Raw genomic sequence first — 20,332 nt, forward strand, 5'->3', positions numbered from 1 at the left:
TGGCTTCCTATTAGGTTTAGGACTGATTTTAAGATTCTGCACTGCATGAACTCACACCACAGTACATCTGCAACCTTCTCTATCCATATTCTGCCCCCAGGTCTGTAATCAACTTCTCCTTTCTGCTTCCAAGCTGTAGAACAAGCTTGTGTCTTCCCACCCACATCAGGTCCTCCCCCTCCATAAGTATCTTTAAATCCAGCCCAAAGGTAATTTTTTATTACTTAGCTTTTAATACTGTCTGAGGTTGTACAGTGTTTTTAAAGTCATGGCCTTTTTAATTTTAAACAATGATATTTTTCTAAATATTAATAGACCAAAAACTATTTTGTGTCTCTATTTTTGTCTCCACTTTTTTGAAAGTGATTAGTCTAATGGTTTATTAGTTTAAATAAAAAGTAAACTGGTTTTGGCTCAATCAGACAGCTCATTCAGTTTATGATAGTATTCTACCAACGATGTATTACATTTTTATCTACACTGAAAGCAACACGACTGCTCCCATTATAAATAATAAATCTCTCTACCACACAAGCGGCGATGTCGGAAATGCGATTGCAATAATGTATTATTCTTTTGATGAACTTACAATCCAATACATAGAGTGTACTTTTTATCTGACCTGTTACTCGTGTGAGGCCACGGCACTTTGATGATCTGGGGCAAATTCCAAACTGCATTTTTGCTACCTTGAAGGGCACTGGAGGAAGGGGCCGCCGCTCGAAAGCTTATTCCAATGAATGTGAGAAAATTATTCTTTTCTCGAAGGGCCCTTCCAAAAAACTGTTAGCGAAGGGTACATTCATACAGTAATGCCATGTTCCCTTCAGAGTATCCACTTCAAGGGCTCAGAGTGAGTAGGGAAAAGGGAGGATTACTTGCGATTAGAATCCACCCACGATCTCTAGAGCACACTTTGATAAAGCACCTCCGCCTTTTTTCTTTTTTTCAATGCTTCCGCGATTAACAAAGAAATCTCATAATGACACATTATTACTGGTTTTATTTTATTATGATGATTAAAATGTCTCCCCTTTCTCTGGGTCATTGGAAGGGCACCTTTAGATTTGTGACACGCCTCTGCAGCCCCCTTCTGTGCACGCCATTGGGTTCCACCTAAAATATACACTTCAATTGCACTGCATTTTCTTCTGCCTTGTTTGCTAGTAAAAATATCTAACATCTTTAAAACAAGACATATTTACTTGAGAAGTGTATATTAATATATTAAGACTTGTTTTTCAGAAAGAATATATATATATATATATATATATATATATATATATATATATATATATATACACTGTATATATATATATAAATTTTACCCAATGTTTTTGCTTGTTTTAAGGAGCTATCTAACATAATTTATTGAGGTTGATGCCTATAACAAGAAAAATAAACTTAATTTTCTCTGAAAACCTTATGTATGGGTGTTTCTCCAACTTTGGGCAATTTCGATTTTCGAAAATCTCAGTGGACTTTTTTCTGCCAGATTAAAACTGACTTGGAAACATTTAACCAGGCCTTCATAATTTAATTTGGATACTTTTCAAATGTGTTTTATGTTGATTCTACTGTTTTAGCCTTGTCCCAGAGTTTCAATATTAATCTATGAAAAACCATTATAAAAATACAAATTATTACATGTTTAAAACTATGATAATCTAAACAAAGAGTGAAATAAACAAATAATTTCAATAGTTACTGTGGGATAATTTTTTTATTTTTTTTTATAAATCTTTCAAAAATTACAACTGTCCCACAGTTTTGGCAGAATTTCCACCACACCAAACAATTTTGCCCTACACATTTTTTCCCCCAAAAGTTAGTGTACTTGTTAGTGTACAAAAGTGTAAATATGACACATTAAAACAATTAAATATGAGACAAGTGATGTTTAAAGTAAAAGAAAATTCAAGGTAAATATCAATTGTAAGAAAAATATTTTCATTGGGCGTAATTTCCAATCAAGCTGTAATTTTGCCAAATTATGCAAAAAGTGTGAAAATATTGCTTAATGGTGTGTATTTAGGATACATAAAATAGCTTTGAAAATAGCTTGAGAAAGACAAATGAGTCAGCTATTTTATTTCAAAAATGTCCAAATGTGATTTCCACCACTGAATTCAATTAAACACAAAACAGAATTTTAAATGTGGTGGAAATGAAACTGTGGTGGGAATTTTACGACTTTCAGAAAAAAAATGACAAATCTTATGTGATGCATTAAAATATACTCTTAGACATTGTTAACAGACAAATTAAAACAATTAGTGAGAGTGTTAAAAATGTTTTAACGAGACTTTACCTTAAAGTCCACAGTGCTAAAAGTGCCTGAAGGTAAAGAAACACCCATATACTCTAAAATTAATATTATATTGCACAGTTTTGCTTTTGAAGAAAATTTATTTTGTTTTAAGGATGTTTAAATATCTTTAATATATATATATATATATATATATATATATATATATATATATATATATATATATATATATATATATTTGTTTTTCAGTGTAAACCAGATCTACATGTGTAGCTTCTTGTTTTTGCTCCAATTAATGCTCAAACTCTCAAAGACAGAGATGACTTACCTTACCTTGGCAAATCCTTTTTACCTTGCCTAAAATGTACATGTATGGTTAAAAAAAGGTGGAGAAGCAGCTCTAAATGGGAGCGACAGACTCTTCATACTGGGCTAAAGGAGCCAACCTGGCAGCCAGCAGTAGGAGAAGCCCAGTTATCACCTCCAGAAGAAAGGACAGCCAGGCCAGGCCCATTGACCAGCCAAATGATGTGTGCACCTGAGCCATCTGTTCATGCCCCATCCGCCTTTCAGTCTCTTCCAGAGCCTTTTGAGAGTACCTGATGTACAGACTCACCCCAGAGAGAGTGAGAAGACCTGAAGATACACATGCACAAGCACGCATGAATGCACCCACACAAACAAACCCAATTAAGCATCATTTAGACAGCATCTTGTTCTGACAGAGACTACTTGAAATTTGGCAACAAAATGTTCTTAGTTTAGTGGTACACTGTGCATACCCTTCTAAAAATAAACAGCATAGGAACCATTCTCACAGGATGCTTTCATGCATTAAAAACAAACAAGAGTGCAATGGAAAGGAACTGAATCCAAATGTCTCGAGACATGCTTTTAAAACTTTACTTCTTTTAATGGCATATTAAAAACGCAGCGCTCCTGGCACGATGCGCTGAAATAAAAAGCATCCTGTGTGAATGGCTTCTTACACCAGCATGAATTTCCATATTGGTTCAAGCTAGTTTATGCTTGTTTGGTGCTGGTCTAGCTGGTGTACCAGCATAACCATACTGTTCACCAGCAAGCTGGTTGACCAAGGAATTTTTGCTGGTTAAGCTAGATAGAAGCTTAGTGGAGACACCAGTATCACATGCTGGAGACCAGCAGTGCTTATGCTTTTAACAGGGTAGATGAATTGAGAGAAAAAAAGACAGTTAACAATTAACCTTAGACAAATATTGCTGATGGCTGCTAACAATACATTTGATTCAACAAGAGGCTTAATTTAACAGATCTGACATGACAGCACTTACTTGAGAATCCAGTTATTGTGCTGCTTGGCACATTTTCTTTAATTAATAACACATAGTTGACACAGACAATTTTTTGTGTGGGGGCTTGTGGTCTTCTTGTACCTCTAAAATCCCCCATTCTTCATATCCATATTCAGTCATGAATAATAAAGCCTAATTCAGGCAGCATTTTCCATTGCATAAAAAGTCTGTAATGGTATTTTGTATATACAGTAGGTACTCAACCAGAATGCGCCTTTTTATCACGGTGTTTATCCCGGTGGTAAAACTTTGAATTCTCAAACGTGAGACTTGTTTGCTAAATCACAGCCAGTAGGTGCAATATGCCTGTATATTTGTGACCTTTTTGTAAACAACACCAAAATAATTTATCAACAAAATTATTTTCAATATAGACCAGTTATAGACTCAGTTATAGTTACAGACTGATTGAAACTAGCATCTTGACTAAATAATTTTTTTTTAAACATATGTGAAAGAATCTTGAAGGATCAGTCTTTTAATAGTGTTAGGCCTCTGCTTTGTCAGCATCTGCTTTTAATAGCTGTAACTCATTTATTGCAACTCTGCTAAATTGTCTATATCCAGTTATTTTATTCCCAAAATTTTATATTTTATTACCAAAGATTACAACTGGATATCTGCATAAGCAAAGCGATTTAGAGCTCAATATGACAATATTTAAAGTGCCAAAATGAGATTCTCCTTAATCTGTGTGATTTACAACAGAGGTCAGCTGAAACAGAACTGAGTACAGGACTACAAAAAAGAAAGACCCATGGAGCATGTTCCTCTGACACTGTTCTTACAGTAAATGCAATGTCTCAAACACCCACATGACTGCTTAAACCTATGTTCTGTTCCAAAACTTTTTTCCCAAAAACTTTAAGGCATCATAGCTGCGCTCCCGAGGCGAAAGGTGTTCCTAAAGGTAGACAACTTGTTTATATTGCATTTAAAGGGGTCATGGCATGCCTTTTTTGTATTATTTTAAGATGTTCCTTGAGGTTCATAGTAAAGTTTTGAGGTTCAAGTAAAGTTTTTTGTTCAGAAAAACAGTCATAGTGGGGCATTATTTTCCATATTCATTCTGAGCCTTTGTCAGAAACACTGGGTTTTGGTGCTGCTTCTCCTTTAAGATTTGAAAGTAAACACCCACTGTTATGATTGGCTCTCTGCTCTTGACTGACCTGCTTCCTCCTTGCCCTCTCGCTGTTCACCACTACTGGGTGGGCTACGGACATGATAAGTTAATAGCAGTTGTTGATGTTTTGTTGTGGACCGTCAGATGCAAATGTCTACCACAGTGTGACACCACTATGTGGAGGAATTAAAGAATGAGTCGTTTTGGCAGCCATGTGTTGTTGTTGTTGTTTTGTTTTTTGCAGCGAGGAGAAAGATTTGAGTTCTGAAATTAACAGTATGCTTTAAAGATTCCATATTTTATAGGCAAATTCTAAAGCAGCATAGTTTGTATCATTTGTGGGAAAGGCATCAAAGAATGCATTGCGGAAAAAATTAATCCAAGATGGTGGACAAAGCAAGAGAAATGTCAAGTATTTAAAAGTATTAATAAAATTTAATTGAAAATTAAACTATTTTACACAATATTTGTATATGCTGTGTATTTTTATGTTGTTTTAGAGTTTCGCCCTATTAGCTTAGCAACATGCTAATGTCAAACTCTAATGAGATCAATTTACAAGTCCAGTCTCCTGTGCACTTTGTGTGAGGAGTGATATTTTTGTGGCACGCAAATTTGCTGCCTGTTTAGAGTGTTCCAAATCAGTTACTTATGTGGTTCCATGATAGCTAGGAAGGTGCCTTAGAAGGCAGCTTGCTAGTATTTGGAAGACAGTGCTAGTCTCTGACATCCGCTGTCTCAGAATTAAGAGATGCATCAGCATCCCTGATGCAAACACAGTGGAAGTCAAAGTAGCTAATCACTGCAGCACCCTAGTGTGCCTGATGATTCCAAGACGTGGGGCATTTTTACCAAATCTTCATTAAAATGGAATGTGCTAATGTGGGTCTGCAGTGGCAGAAATCACATCTAATTAAACACTGACAAAATGAGAATGGATTTCCACATCAGCCATAATATGCACATAAAATTAAGAGGCAATAAACAGAGAGAGAGAGAGAGAGGAACACAGTTTGTAATTAGCATGGCCAAGGGTCTAGACGGGAACAGACTGAGTTGTTTTTTGATCTTACATTTTCCAGTTCATTTAGAGTAAACAGTTTGTCCTATGCAGGAACAACTGATTATTCTATCTTCAGAACTACATATGTCACAGATGAATAGATACACTATATGAACAAAGTAAAAGAAACAGCATATTAAAGGACATGGCAAGTAACAAAATATATTTAAAGGGTTAGTTCACCCAAAAAATCATGAGTTCCGAACCGGTATGACTTTCAAGAGGAGACATTTTCATATAATGAAAGTGAATGGTGACTGGAGCTGTTAGTATCTAACATTCATAACATGGTTTGGGAAAAAGAAAAACTTATGATTAATCAAAGATTTTACTCACTCATTTACATTCCAAGCTTCAGGATGTTAAACACTTGCCATGTGCTTCTTATTACCACAGTGATAAATGCTGGGGATTATTGTCTGGCTCTTTTCTATTCACTGTTTATTCATGTCACATGCCTTCAGGCTACTTGGTGAGAGGACACTTGGCACTTTTCCACTGCACGTTACGGTTCGACTCGACTCGACTCTGCTCGCTTTACTTTTCTGAGCTTGCTTTTCCACTGCAGTTTAGTGCAGCCTCAACGTGGGTGGGATTATAGGCTGATCGTCATAGTTGTGCCACCTCTACTGCCGTAGAGCTACTAACGTACTCCTCGGCTACTAACGAGAGGAACGTCTGCACCTCGTTTATTGACTACGGCGTGGTTTTGCGCACAGCCATTTCTTTTTACAATTCGAAAGTTGTGTGAACAAATGATACTGCTATCGCTGTTGCTAACTTTAAAACTAGCGGGTTGATGTCCCGTGTCGCAAATCAAGTGACGCTGGTAATGACGATTCTCTCTGACCAGTCAGTGATCTGCAGGGTTTTGACATCACATTTGGAATCGGCACGGCTCACTTGGAACCTCGACCGAGGTAGTACTAAAAAAAGTACCAGGTACCAGGTACTATCCACAGTGAAAAAAACCCAAAAAGCGAGCAGATTCGAGTCAAGTCGAGCCATACCGTGCAGTGGAAAAGCCCCATTAGCTGCAGGCTTTGAGGTGCTGTTTGTTGTCGATGTAAAAAGCAAACCAGCTCACGAGAAAACAAAGTATACTATACGTGTTTATGCATAAGGATCAAAGCAAATGTCTCCTGACTGGGATACTTATGTTGCTTTGGGAATTCTTATGGGGATAAGGGTCTCAGAAAAGGATTTCTGGTTGTACTCAGCAAAAATAATTATTATTGTATTTTATTTTCTTTCATTTTATGAAGAGCAATAATATCACATTTAAATAAGAGGCTGATGAATGATAACATTTTTACTAGGTCAGAATTGCTGGGGGCTGTATTATCCCTCATGTAAGATCTTTTTTTGGTTTCACCTTTAGATTGCCTATTTCAATCACTGAAATAGCTAGAGGGGTGTTCTCTGTTATCCTATCAATTTTAAGAGGGGAAAACAATGAACCGCAATAACTTCCGTCTCATAAGCCGCTGACATACAAATTACTCTAGGTGAGTTATGATTTCAGCCTTCGTTTTCACTCTAGCGTCCTTCAACTAGAGAACTGCGCAACCTAAAGTTTTGAGTTCAATCACAACTTTAGTAAATGAAGGCCTACGTTTATGAAGCTCAGCTGGTGGAGCAGAGTGCTTGCAATGCCAAGGTTGTGGATTTAATTCCCAGGGAACATGTACTGATAAAAAGTATACCTTAAATTTACTGCCTTGAAGTGATTTTGGATAAAAACGCCTGCAAAATGCATAAATTAAATTTACTTAAGACACTAAAAATACATCTTTCTTGCATCGACTGAAATTGTTTTTGAGTGGGGTTTATTTTAAAAAAACCTAGGAAACTGCTAGTTCATTTAACAGACCGTATTTTCAAGTAAAGACTACACACAATTGTTTGTGGCTTTATTTAGAAAGTAAATTTTCAAGTGAATTTTACTCACCTTTTGTCTGGACATTTTACTTGAACAATATAGCACTGAATTAAGCCATGCTTTTTAAAGTGTACTAGCATTTCAATGCATTTTTTATTTTTTTTTTTTACATACTTAGTCATTTACCACATGTCATGACATCTGGAAGCCTTCCACAGGAAACCTTACTGCATGCTATGTAGTCTATTAGACATCACCTTGCACCTTAGCAAAATAATCAAGATCCAGAGCTGCGCACGCAGACCTCAACACTTGGTGCACAAAACACCATGACGGTAACAATCAACAGCTATTGTTTTTTATCATGAATGGGTAATTTTGAGTAGAAATTAACTTCAGACTTCAAGGATTTCCTAAACGTAACAAAAAAATAAAATAAATTAAATAATAATAATAAAAAATTAAAACAAAACAGTAAAATCAACTTGCAAACAGTGAAACCATGCAAGCTCCTTAATTATTCAAGCTTAATCATTATCTGAGTAAATTTACTCGGTGCATGCTGGGAACACCAGTTTAGAAAAGTTAAGTAACATTTACTTATTTTATGTACCTATGAAATTTACTCAAATTAGTAACAAATTGTCATATTTATTTGCATTTTTTTTTTAGAGCATTAATTTTTTTACATATTTGAATTGAGTACAAATGTAGAATTTACTTGAGATTTTCAAGTGCTTTAACTTATTCAATGTAAAAAGTACTTCATTTTTTTCTGCTCACTTCACCACAAAAATAAATAAATAAATAAATAAATAAATAAATAATAAAATTCAGTGCAAACCTTTCATGGTGCAATGCAGTCTTTTAGAAATGTCTACATTCATCCCTAGATGAATTTCCTAGATTATCACATCTTTTCAAAGATCCATACCCTGCCTCCCAACAATGTTTTCAAATTGTTCCTACATCCATGCTTTTCAGGTTTCTTAAATATCCCACACAGTTCCACCATAAATCAGAATGCTTGCACTAAAGGCTCCATTACACTCACAGCTAAGGTCTTATTCATTCTTCGCTGAGAGCTAGAAAGAAGGTCGAAACAGCTGATCAACGGTATACTGTTTGCGAACATTCAGAAACTAGCCATGCTACTGGAGGCAGCGTTTAGAGGAGCATTTAAATATGAGATGCATGCTGTTCTATCAACAGACTACATGTAAAACATGAACTAATGTGGCAATAAAATGTGTAATCATTTACTACATTTCTTATTCTATGAACAGAATACATCAGAAAATACAATATCAGTAAAAGAAGCTGTTTTTTTAAGTTGTCATGTTTACATTCTGCATTCAAGACACACTATCTGTGGCCATAATAGGCACCGGATACCATCTGTTAGTGTATTATATAGACTTTTTTTAGACTTAATCTAAAAAATTCACATGAAATGGTCTTGGAAAATGTCCTGTGCAAATGATTGTACAGATGTAAAGTTTGCATCAGCACAGCAACTCTGCACTTCAGTGTGTTCTTGTTGACTGATCTTGACTGAGTGAAGATATCAACCGAAAAAGAGGTTGCTGTCAAAGAGGTGAAGCACCATGTCACACCCACCGATGATCAATGGTGGAAAGAAGGTGTTTAACAGCCAGTACGAAGTTTTCCTGAATGTTCGCACTAGCAAGCTCTTTTGAACCACTGCAATGTACCCAATAACTCCTTTTACTATGTCCAGATTTTGTTTGAAATGACGTCACACCCCGTTCGTTCTTCGGTTTCATTAGAAGTATACTGGCTTGAAGTATATAGGAGAAGGCCCAATTCTAGTCCCTTATTTCAATTTGAAATGTTATGGCTCAGAGGAATGCTTTCCTACTTTACGTCCGAGAAAAAGACCTTGTGAGATGAATCTTGTTCAACTGGCATTTTGTAAAGGAACCATTTGAATTTGCATCTGGTTTTCAGTTGACATATATCAGTAATGGTAGCGTAATTGGTTACAGATTTTTATGTGGGCTGGGGATGAAGCCCCCCTAAATAGGGTCTAGAATCAACTATTCTGGCATTGATACATTTAGTGGGTAATACTTACTGCACAGGAGAAAATATGAAGCAGATCCAAGCAGGAGTGTCCGGCTTCTGGCTAGAGAACTGATGAGGCCACTGATACCTCCAAACACCAGCATCACCAAACTCAGGGGCAGTAAAACGGCAATCACACTATGCATGACTGGGTGAATGAGAGTAAATCACAGCTGTTATGCCACAAAAAGATAAATATAAAAATACTACTCACTAACAGTCATGCCTTTCTTATGTACAAACCTATGGCTTACCAGTATAGCCTGATATGTCATGATAGAACATTCATTGCAGTACAGTGAGCAGTAATTTAGACAGTTAAAGTCACTGTGTTTATGAAAATACTTTATAACACTCACTCTCCATTTGCCTCTCTGATTCTGAATATCTTGAAGTGTCTTCTGTATGACTTTGGACATCTATAGTCAAAAAAGACAAAGCAAAAAATCATTATAATTTCCTCTGTACATACAATAGCTGTCAGGGTGTCATCAACTGCCAAATGTGTCAATTGGGGTTTCCACAGTCATGAAAAAACTGAAAATATCAGAGAATTTTACAATTCTGATTTCCATCTGAATTCTGTTTTTTTTATTTATTTATTTTTTTATGGTTAATTTATTTTCATTTTATAATATCTCTTTAAGCTCTGAAGGTGCTTCAGTGGCATACCCAAAAGTAAAGTCTTATAACGAAAAAATAACAAATAAAAATAAAAACAAGGAGGGTCAAGTGTTTTGTATCATTTTAAAGAAAACTTTTCACATTTTTTTAATGATATAAATTATGATACATTCTGAGACTCTCAGCCTAAGAAACTGCTGAAAAATCATTAAAAAAAAAAAATAAAAAAAAAAAAAACTTGAGCCAGAAATTTACTTTTTTCTGATTTGACATTTATCTAATGGTGTAAATAAGGTATCTCCGAAAGTGTCCAAAAGCTTCTCCAAACAAATAAAACATAATAAGGGTACATTAGAAATAGTTACACATGCAAATACAACAATGACTAAAGGTATGCTCTCTCTCCAAAGTATGCAGGCATGAGTAACAAGATCTCATTCAGTTCCATTCTATGTCATTTGAGCCATCGAGTCTGTGCCATGCACTTTGCGCCATCTCCTGGTGGCCATATGTAATTAGAGTGAATGATCCTCTCTGCCCATATTTGGATGACTTCCACCTCTGTTTGCAGCGACCTGAATCCTAATAGGATTAGTTTAGCATTCCATGACGCTGGATAATGTATTAAATCATTTCAGATGAAGTCATCTAATCCAGAAAAGCTAATGTGTTTTTTAGCCAGATTTTGTGCTTTGTGTGGATTATCTAATGATCTATGTATCTGATTACGTTGTGAGTGGGCTTGTTTTAAAAACAGTCACCTCCTCCAAGTAATGTATGTGATATTTTATGTTTCCGTTTATTTTTCATGATGTTATAAGCAGCATATACTTAGCAGTCAAATACTTACAGTTGTGCTCAAAAGTTTGCATACCCTGACAGAAATTGTGAAATTTTGGCATTGATTTTGAAAATATGACTGATCATGCAACAAAACTATCTTTTATTTAAGGATAGTGATCATATGAAGCCATTTATTATCACATAGTTGTTTGGCTCCTTTATAAATCATATTGATAACAGAAATAACCCAAATGGCCCTGATCAAAAGTTTACACACCCTTGAATGTTTGGCCTTGTTACAGACACACAAGGTGACACACACAGGTTTAAATGGCAATTAAAGGTTAGTTTCCCACACCTGTGGCTTGTTAAATTGCAATTAGTGTCCGTGTATAAATAGTCAATGAGTTTGTTAGCCCTCACATGGATGCACTGAGCAGGCTAGATACTGAGCCATGGGGAGCAGAAAAGAACTGTCAAAAGACCTGCGTAACAAGGTAATGGAACTTTATAAAGATGGAAAAGGATATAAAAAGATATCCAAAGCCTTGCAAATGCCAGTCAGTACTGTTCAATCACTTATTAAGAAGTGGAGAATTCAGGGATCTCTTGATACCAAGCCAAGGTCAGGTAGACCAAGAAATATTTCAGCCACAACTGCCAGGAGAATTGTTCGAGATACAAGGAAAACACACAGATAACCTCAGGAGATATACAGGCTGCTCTGGAAAAAGACGGTGTGGTTGTTTCAAGGAGCACAATATGACGATACTTGAACAAAAATGAGCTGCATGGTCGAGTTGCCACAAAAAAGCCCTGTTACTATATGCCCGACAACACCTTGGCATGCCTCACAGCTTTTGGCACACTGTAATTTGGAGTGACGAGACCAAAATAGAGCTTTATGGTCATAACCATAAGTGCTATGTTTGGAGAGGGGTCAACAAGGCCTATAGTGAAAAGAATACCATCCCACTGTGAAGCATGGTGGTGGCTCACTGATGTTTTGGGGGTGTGTGAGCTCTAAAGGCACGGGGAATCTTGTGAAAATTGATGGCAAGATGAATGCAGCATTTTATCAGAAAATACTGGCAGACAGATTGCATTCTTCTGCACGAAAGCTGCGCATGGGACGCTCTTGGACTTTCCAGCACTACAATGACCCTAAGCACAAGGCCAAGTTGACCCTCCAGTGGTTACAGCAGAAAAAGGTGAAGGTTCTGGAGTGGCCATCACAGTCTCCTGACCTTAATATCATCGAGCCACTCTGGGGAGATCTCAAACGTGCAGTTTATGCAAGACGACCAAAGACTTTGCATGACCTGGAGGCATTTTGCCAAGACGAATGGGCAGCTATACCACCTGCAAGAATTTGGGGCCTCATAGACAACTATTATAAAAGACTGCACACTGTCATTGATGCTAAAGGGGGCAATACACAGTATTAAGAACTAAGGGTATGCAGACTTTTGAACAGGGGTCATTTCATTTTTTTCTTTGTTGCCATGTTTTTTTATTTTTATTTTTTTTATGATTTTGCCATTCTGTTATAACCTGCAGTTGAATATGAATCCCATTAGAAATAAAAGAAATGTGTTTTGCCTGCTCACTCATGTTTTCTTTAAAAATGGTACATGTATTACCAATTCTCCAAGGGTATGCAAACTTTTGAGCACCACTGTAGCTATTACTTGCTATATTTTTGTCTAAAAGTAATACAAATAGGATGGTTGTATTCTACTGTTCTAGAGTTTTCCAACGACATATGGCACATGACTATTTGATCAGATTGATGTTTTTACCAATTACAATAGGTAAATGCAAAATGCAATGCAAAATTATTAATTAATTATCAAAACAGAACACTTCTGATTTCTCTGCAATTTTCAAAGCACTTGTTCAGTTTTGGTCAAAATGCCTACATGCATTGTAAATTACAGCGTTTAAGCTCTAAAACCATACCTATTTTTTTGTTGGTCAAGATTGTAGTTATAAATATTTTGATTATTTTTTTTCTCGCCGGGCCCGCCCATCCGAGCTTAAAGGGATATATTGTATATACTATATATATTTTTCTAGTTATGCTCAGTTTTAACCTATTTAATTAGCTAAAATTGTATATATTTTTGAATGCAATCTCTGTAAATATATTTTTAAATGTCTTTATCCAGTAGCAAATTATTATCAATGACTGCAAAAGTTATGGTGTGGGAACTGATTGGTTTCACGGGTTCACTAAAAGCTATCTATTGAAAATAAACTATTTAATTTCACTGGCTGTCAGACAATGATAAATAAACTCAAGCTCCTCATGGGCAAAGATGCAAGAATGAAAATCTGTCATACCATCGGTAACTCCCCAAAGTCCAGAGTGCGTGTGCGCCAGATCGGTGTGGTTCGTGCGCTTGTCTTCAATGATGTACCAGTATTCACTTCCAATGGCGAGCGTCAAACAGCTGAAACTGAGAACACCCGTCAAACCCCCGCCAACGACCACGGAGCCGAATGTAATTTTCATACCGGACAGGAAATATGCGATTCAGAACCCAAAACCCATATCATTTGCGAAAGGCATTGCCTGTGCGACGCGACCAGACGGTGAGCTGAAGGGTCCCAAGAGCTGATGATATGAAGCGCGCTCACTTTTTTCAAATGTTGATTGTCCGTCCAAGGTGCTAACAACATGGGATGCGTTATTACTGGGAAAGACAGGCTGCGTAATGTTAGTCCATTGAAATAAATAAGAAGGGTTCCTTGGGTATATATCACCAGTGTGTGCAGTGCGTGCCAAACTAACACTGACTGCAAGATTACTCATGACTGGTACAGAGGAAACATGAGTGACGTACAGTGCATAACCAACACCCATAATTACATCTAGCCAATCATTTATAATTTTCCAAATAAATTTTAAAGCAATGCTTAGAAACAAACAGGCACAAGTAGCTCTAAATGTGCTTATGAACTAGGCACCATTTATGGCACTTAATTTTCTGAACAGACCAGCAAGATGCATAAGCCATGGTAGAGTCCTTTTATTAAGCTCATTGTTTTGAAATAAATATCATAAAGAATGAAGAATGTGTATAAAAAGAGGATCCATTTGCAGGTAAAATCATATACAGATGACAGTATGGAACACATTTAAAAAGAACAAGGACAAAATGATAGACAAGAGCAAGAGTGAAAATGGAAGAAAGTGGGATCCTTAGGTAACATGGAAAATGATAAAAAAAATAAAATAAAAGGCTGTAGCGGTCACTCCATCGAGGAACCTCTTTATTCCTCCCCCATGGCAGTCTGGATGATCTTGGCTCTCTTGTGCTTCACAGCCTCTTCAAATTTATCAATTGCCTGGCCACATGTTTTTTTCTGAAATATTACAAAGCATTTCATTTCTTCCATACTCAGTGTGCACATGACAAAAGCAAAATAATATATTGGTATTTATATATTACTAATATGACAAAGATTCTCCAGATATGTATTTAGGGTTCCCACATCTTTTAAGATTAGAATTAATTTTACAACACTTATCTATTTGTATAAGGCCATCTTTAGTCTTAGTCCACAGTACATTAGTGACCTTCATCCTTACTCTCCTGCCAGAACGCTCAGATCTTGTACTCAACTTCTTTTATCTGTCCCCCACTGTCATTGTAAGTCATGGGTGATACGTGAGGTCAGCTCATTCTCTAACTATTTTTAAATATTCCCTTAAACCTTATTTTTACTCTTTAGCTTTTGATACAGTTTAATTGTAAGGCTGTACCTTGTCTGATTTGAAACTATATTATAATTATCCTGTTTTATCGGACTGTACAGCACTTTGGATCAACTTCTGTTGTTTTTAAATGTGCTTTATAAATAAAATTTCACTTGACTTTGACTAAAGAATTTCCAAGACGTTTCTAGTTGTTCTTGATTACTGGATAATTATTTTTTTTAATTATATTATAGAGATTGCACTCACTGAATATTTCAGTGTTGAGAACAAGAAAGCGTAGCCTATATTTTACTTTAGAAAGTTTGATAACACTTAAAAAAAAAAAAAAAAACGGTTTTATTTGTTAACATTAGTAAATGCATTAGTGTCATGAACGAACAATGAACAATATTTTTTAACTGCATTTATTAATCTGGGTTATGGTTAAAGTTAATTTAGGAAAATACAATTTTTGAAAATACAAATACATTGTTAACTGATGTTAGTTCATAATGCATTAACTCAGGGGTTTTCAAACTGGGGTCCACAATGGGGATGCTCAGGGGTCCGTGGAAAATTAAAAGAAATGAAAAAAGTTTAAAAAAAAATAAAATAATAATAATGACAACATTATTTCCGTTTCATTCTAAAACCATGGGATTAACAGCCATTATTTTATTCTATTGACAGCCATAGTTTTAAACAGTAAGAAATAAAAACAAACCTGCAAGAATTTCATATATTATGAAAAAACAATTCTGTACTTCACTATTTTCTTTAAAGCTGTATATTATACACTGTATATATATCACAATATTTACCGTGAAAAGCCCTATACAAATACCTTTGATATGAATTGAAAATGTTCTCTTCAGGTTTAAACATTACTTCTTGCATTACTATAACAGAAACAAATACACACTTAATGAAAAGTAAATGTTTCCCATATAAATTTGTATTAATTAATTTTGCTTTAGTACAATGGCACTAATAAAAGCCAACTATTTAATTTTGCAAACAATGTCTTTTTTATATTATGTTTACTATTTTTCTCGAATGGGGGTACCTCGCAAGGGGATCGTGATATTTGGGGGTCCTTGGCATCAAAAAGTTTGAAAACCCATGCATTAAAAAATATAAACATACACAGCTTTGCATTTTAAAAATGTATTAGCACATGTTGAAATTCACATTAACCAAGATTAATAAATGCTGTAACAAAATTGTCCATTGTTAGTTCATGTTAACTATGTAATTAACAAGTGTTAACAAATAAAATCTTTTTGCAAAATGTGACTGAAAATCCATGACCTTTCCGAATTTTCTTTTTAATTTCAATGACTTTTCCAGTCCTATAAATCACAACTGTAAAATTCTAATTTCTCTTCATGATCATGGGAACCCTGTGTACTGGAGTTCATATATACATAAACAGTGCCCTTTTACAGTCAGTGGGCGCATACTTACAATGATAAACTTTTGTCTCTCTTTCTGAAGTTTCAGAAATTCCTCCACTGTCAGGCTGTCCATTGTCTTCTTCAGCAAGATAAAATCACAGGTGGGAGAATGTGCTTTATGTTCTTTCCTGAAAACACAAACAAACAACAGGACAACACATCAAAAACAAATGCAAAATATCTGACCTGATGTCATTTTCTAAATCAAATAACCTTGACTTGAAATCCAAGCCTTATTTCATTATATGACAGATCTGAAAGAGGTATTGCCCCTGAAATGTAATCTCGTGAACTCACTCAGGATCATCCTCAGGCTCCCATCCTTCCAGCTCTTTCAAACAGAAGAAACACTGAGCTATATCTGGACTGTTCTCCGACGGGGTGTGAATAAATCCAGCTTTGGCCATCTATAGACCAAAATGATATTTAAGAAGCGGAAAACATTGCATTTAAGCACATATAAAACAAAAGTAGATCCAGAGGTGCTGGTATAACTAAATTACAGGATTCACCCACATTTTCTGGAGTGCAAACGCAACCCTCTTCAAACGGCCAGCCAACGAAAGTTTGAAGTCTGTTCTCATAAAAGTACATTTTGTTCTGGTCGTCATTACCAGGATCCATTTTCTTGAATATCGAGAGTGGTATTAAAGACGAAGCTAAAAGAAACTGAGCAACACCGCTGCCTTACTTGTTTTTGTCGTTTCTTCCGGTTAACAGTTTAAAATTTTGAGCGCCTTTTTTTGATTGGCTGTGGAGCGTCACTTCCACGCATGCGCATTTTCGCCAAAAAAACAAAACAAAAAAAAAAAAAAAAAAAAACAAAAACAAAAACAAAACAAAACAAAAACAAAAACATTATATTAATAATCAACGTTTAAACAGCAACCTATAGATATTTGTAGGATATTTTATTTATAACAAACTTTCATTTTATGGACCAAAGGTGGAGGAAAAATGCTTTCTACTCAAAATATGTGTTATAATCAATAGTTTCAAATTTTGATGTCAGTGTTTGTTCTTATAAAGCAAAAAAAAAAAAAAAAAAAAAAGTGATAGACATTTTGTGTTGTTGTGTGGCAAAATCTGTTTTGATGGATGTTCATTGTTTGACAGAACTGAACTTAGTATGGAGAAATATGCCTCTTGCATCTTAAACAGGACACCCTGGGCTTTTCAGAGATACCACATATTTGAGAGTTTGGCCATGACAACTTGGTCCTTACAATTGGGCACATTTTATGCACTATGAAATCTACTTAGTTGATTTAAAAAAAATAAATAAATAAATAAATAAATAAAAATAAATAAATAAATAAATAATGGAAATTGGCCTGCATTCTTTCTCTAAGTAAGCATACTTATTTTGCTCTAGTAAACTGAACGTATTTTTTTTTAAGTTAACTAGTAGCAAGTAAACTTAACCCATCTGTGATTAAAGTATGATTGTTTATATTAAATTTTTTAAGCTGAGTTATAGCATATTTTATATAGAATAAGGGAAATTATGACTGGACACATTATATATGGCAAATTATTCTCCTCAGTACTTCTCATTGCACATAAACCTACACTTTTATAAAGTACAATTAAGCTGAGATGAATGACTTAAATTTAACAGGCTCTTAGTTAGTCAGAGGTAACACTAATCACCCTAATGGTGACTTCCACAAATCACAACTATTAACTAGTTACAACGAAACAACAACTATAGTCATAAGAATGAAAACTATATACATTTTTATATAACAATTATTGTTTTTCTACATCAGTTCCCTTGTTTTGACCACAATTACATAATCTATTCAAGCGCAAGGATTTATGGGTATTCCACACAGCTGCAATTTTGTTCTTTATCATTTTGAGTTAGTAGTACTCGAAGCCAAAGTTTAAAGAATGTATATGTTTGAGTTATGATTCCAATATGTGACATTTTTAAGTACTGTTTAATTAGGACCACTTAAAATGTTTGATTAATGACAGCTTGAGGGTTTAGAGAGTAACAGTAACTTAATTAAAACGAGTAAGAATAGTACAAAATTAAGCTTAAGGTGAGTTTTTTATTTATTTATTTATTTTTTGGTTTGAGATAACAGTTAGTATTTACAGTGTGGAAAGAAGAACATTAGGAGTATTATTTTGTAATTTTCATTAGTATTTGGTTGATTTATGTCCCTGTATGGGACATTGGGATACATGTATCTCCTATATTGGTTGAAACTACAGGTAACTAGGCTAAAAAAAAAATTGTTTTTAAACTTATTTCTATGAAACAAGATTTCTGTGCCAAAGTGCTGACAAAGACTCATTATGATTCAACACGGGTTAATGCAGGCAGTGTTGCTTCATATGTAACCTTTAAGAGTGCATTAAAAATTCTACATTTTCATTAAATCAGTGCTGCAGAGTATATGTTAAAGAAAGAAATGAGCTCAAAATCTCAAACTTGATTTTTTATGGAAAAAAATTCTTTCATTTTTGTAGTAGGCCTAACTGGGTCCCAATAAAACATGAATACATTATTTATTATCAAAAAACAATTATTGATAAGTTTTTATACATCAGCCACAACATTAAAACCACCTTCCTAATATTGTGTAGGTCCCCATCGTGCCGCCAAAACAACACCAACCTGCATCTCAGAATAGCATTCTGAGATTATATTCTTCTCACCACAGTTTTACAGAGCAGTTATCTGAATTACCATGGACTTTGTCAGTTCCAACCAGTCTGGCCATTCTCTGTTGACCTCTCACATCAACAAGGTGTTTCCATCCACAGAACTGCCGCTCACTGGATGTTTTTTGTTTTTGGCACCATTCTGAGTAAATTCTAGAGACTGTTGTGTGTGAAAATCCCAGGAGATCAGCAGTTACAGAAATACTCAAATCAGCCTGTCTGGCACCAACAATCATCCATGCGATTATCTAATCAGCCAATCATGTGGCATCAGTGCAGTGCATAAAATCATGCAGATACAGGTCAGGAGCTTCCCCATCAGAATAGGCAAAAAATGTGATCTCAGGGATTTGGACCGTGGCATGATTGTTGGTGCCAGACGGGCTGGTTTGAGTATTTCTGTAACTGCTGATCTCCTGGGATTTTCACACACAACAGTCTCTAGTATTTACTCAGAATGGTGCCAAGAACAAAAAACATCCAGTGAATGGCAGTTCTGTGGACAGAAATGTCTTGTTGATGAGAGAGGTCAATAGAGAATGGCCAGACTGGTTCGAACTGACAAAGTCTATGGTAACTCAGATAACCACTCTGTACAATTGTGGTGAGAATAATATCATCTCAGAATGCTATTCTGAGATGCGGGTTGGCGCTGTTTTGGCGGCACGAGGGGGACCTACATAATATTAGACAGGTGGTTTTAATGTTGCAAAAAAAAAAATAAATAAAAAAAACATATATATATATATATATATATATATATATATATATATATATATATATATATATATATATATATATATATATATATTGGCTGGCTCTCAGGTGGTATAACAGGAAATACTCATACTTTACCACGATAACTGTACAGTTGTTACAACTTTAAAAACAAAATAAATTAATATGGAGTCTCCTTCAGTGTAGTTGTTAAGCATTCAGAATCCTTGATAGAACCAAATTACCACAGTTTGTATTGCACTTACAATAGCCTAAACTTATTTAGTATGTTACTGGAAACTACTGTATAGTTACCATGGTATTTTTCTTTAAGGCTGCTAGATTGTGAAACTTGTTAATATAGCCTATATCCAGTATATTCAGTAATATTGTATTTAAAGGTTGTATCTTATTGACTGCAGCCACCAGCAGTTCATTTTTCAGACAAAGCTCTCTCTGCTGGTAGCCATTAGTACTGTACATCATTGTTGCCAGTGGAGAGCACATGGCAGCCGCACTCACTGCTGGGACACAGTTCTGATTTGCTGCCAATTAAGTTCAAAATGGAAACAATACAATTTGTTGTACTAAAACCCAGGTTACAGTA

The 20,332-nt window shown here is 35.3% G+C and overlaps 2 protein-coding genes across 2 annotated transcripts; both read right to left on the reverse strand.

Moving 5' to 3' along the window:
- Positions 1-2,619: 2,619 nt before the first annotated feature.
- Positions 2,620-13,946, reverse strand: tmem235b (transmembrane protein 235b). The gene is made up of 4 exons (XM_051667078.1): positions 13,513-13,946; positions 10,119-10,178; positions 9,770-9,907; positions 2,620-2,905 (listed from the first exon to the last, which is right to left on the reverse strand). Exons 1-4 carry the CDS (start codon positions 13,682-13,684, stop codon positions 2,670-2,672), a joined length of 606 nt encoding a protein of 201 aa, XP_051523038.1. The 5' UTR covers positions 13,685-13,946; the 3' UTR covers positions 2,620-2,669.
- Positions 13,947-14,186: 240 nt separating this feature from the next.
- On the reverse strand, positions 14,187-17,041 carry birc5a (baculoviral IAP repeat containing 5a). The gene is made up of 4 exons (XM_051667081.1): positions 16,846-17,041; positions 16,627-16,736; positions 16,340-16,457; positions 14,187-14,538 (listed from the first exon to the last, which is right to left on the reverse strand). Exons 1-4 carry the CDS (start codon positions 16,951-16,953, stop codon positions 14,446-14,448), a joined length of 429 nt encoding a protein of 142 aa, XP_051523041.1. The 5' UTR covers positions 16,954-17,041; the 3' UTR covers positions 14,187-14,445.
- Between the last annotated feature and the right edge of the window lie 3,291 nt (positions 17,042-20,332).

The sequence above is a fragment of the Myxocyprinus asiaticus genome, chromosome 32 (genome assembly GCF_019703515.2).
Source record: "Myxocyprinus asiaticus isolate MX2 ecotype Aquarium Trade chromosome 32, UBuf_Myxa_2, whole genome shotgun sequence".
Lineage (NCBI taxonomy): Eukaryota > Metazoa > Chordata > Actinopteri > Cypriniformes > Catostomidae > Myxocyprinus > Myxocyprinus asiaticus.

Bases quoted from the DNA above. Each gene is read 5' to 3' on its own strand.
- tmem235b (XM_051667078.1), bottom strand. From the start codon at position 13,684: ATGAAAATTACATTCGGCTCCGTGGTCGTTGGCGGGGGTTTGACGGGT. The intron at 10,179-13,512 runs GTATGACAGATT...TTTTGACTATAG, and splicing joins ACTTTGGGGAGTTACCGATG to ATGTCCAAAGTCATACAGAA. The intron at 9,908-10,118 runs GTGAGTGTTATA...TCATTCACCCAG, and splicing joins ATCAGAGAGGCAAATGGAGA to TCATGCATAGTGTGATTGCC.
- birc5a (XM_051667081.1), bottom strand. From the start codon at position 16,953: ATGGATCCTGGTAATGACGACCAGAACAAAATGTACTTTTATGAGAAC. The intron at 16,737-16,845 runs GTGGGTGAATCC...TTTGGTCTATAG, and splicing joins GCGTTTGCACTCCAGAAAAT to ATGGCCAAAGCTGGATTTAT. The intron at 14,539-16,339 runs GTAAGTATGCGC...GTAATATTTCAG, and splicing joins AGAGACAAAAGTTTATCATT to AAAAAAACATGTGGCCAGGC.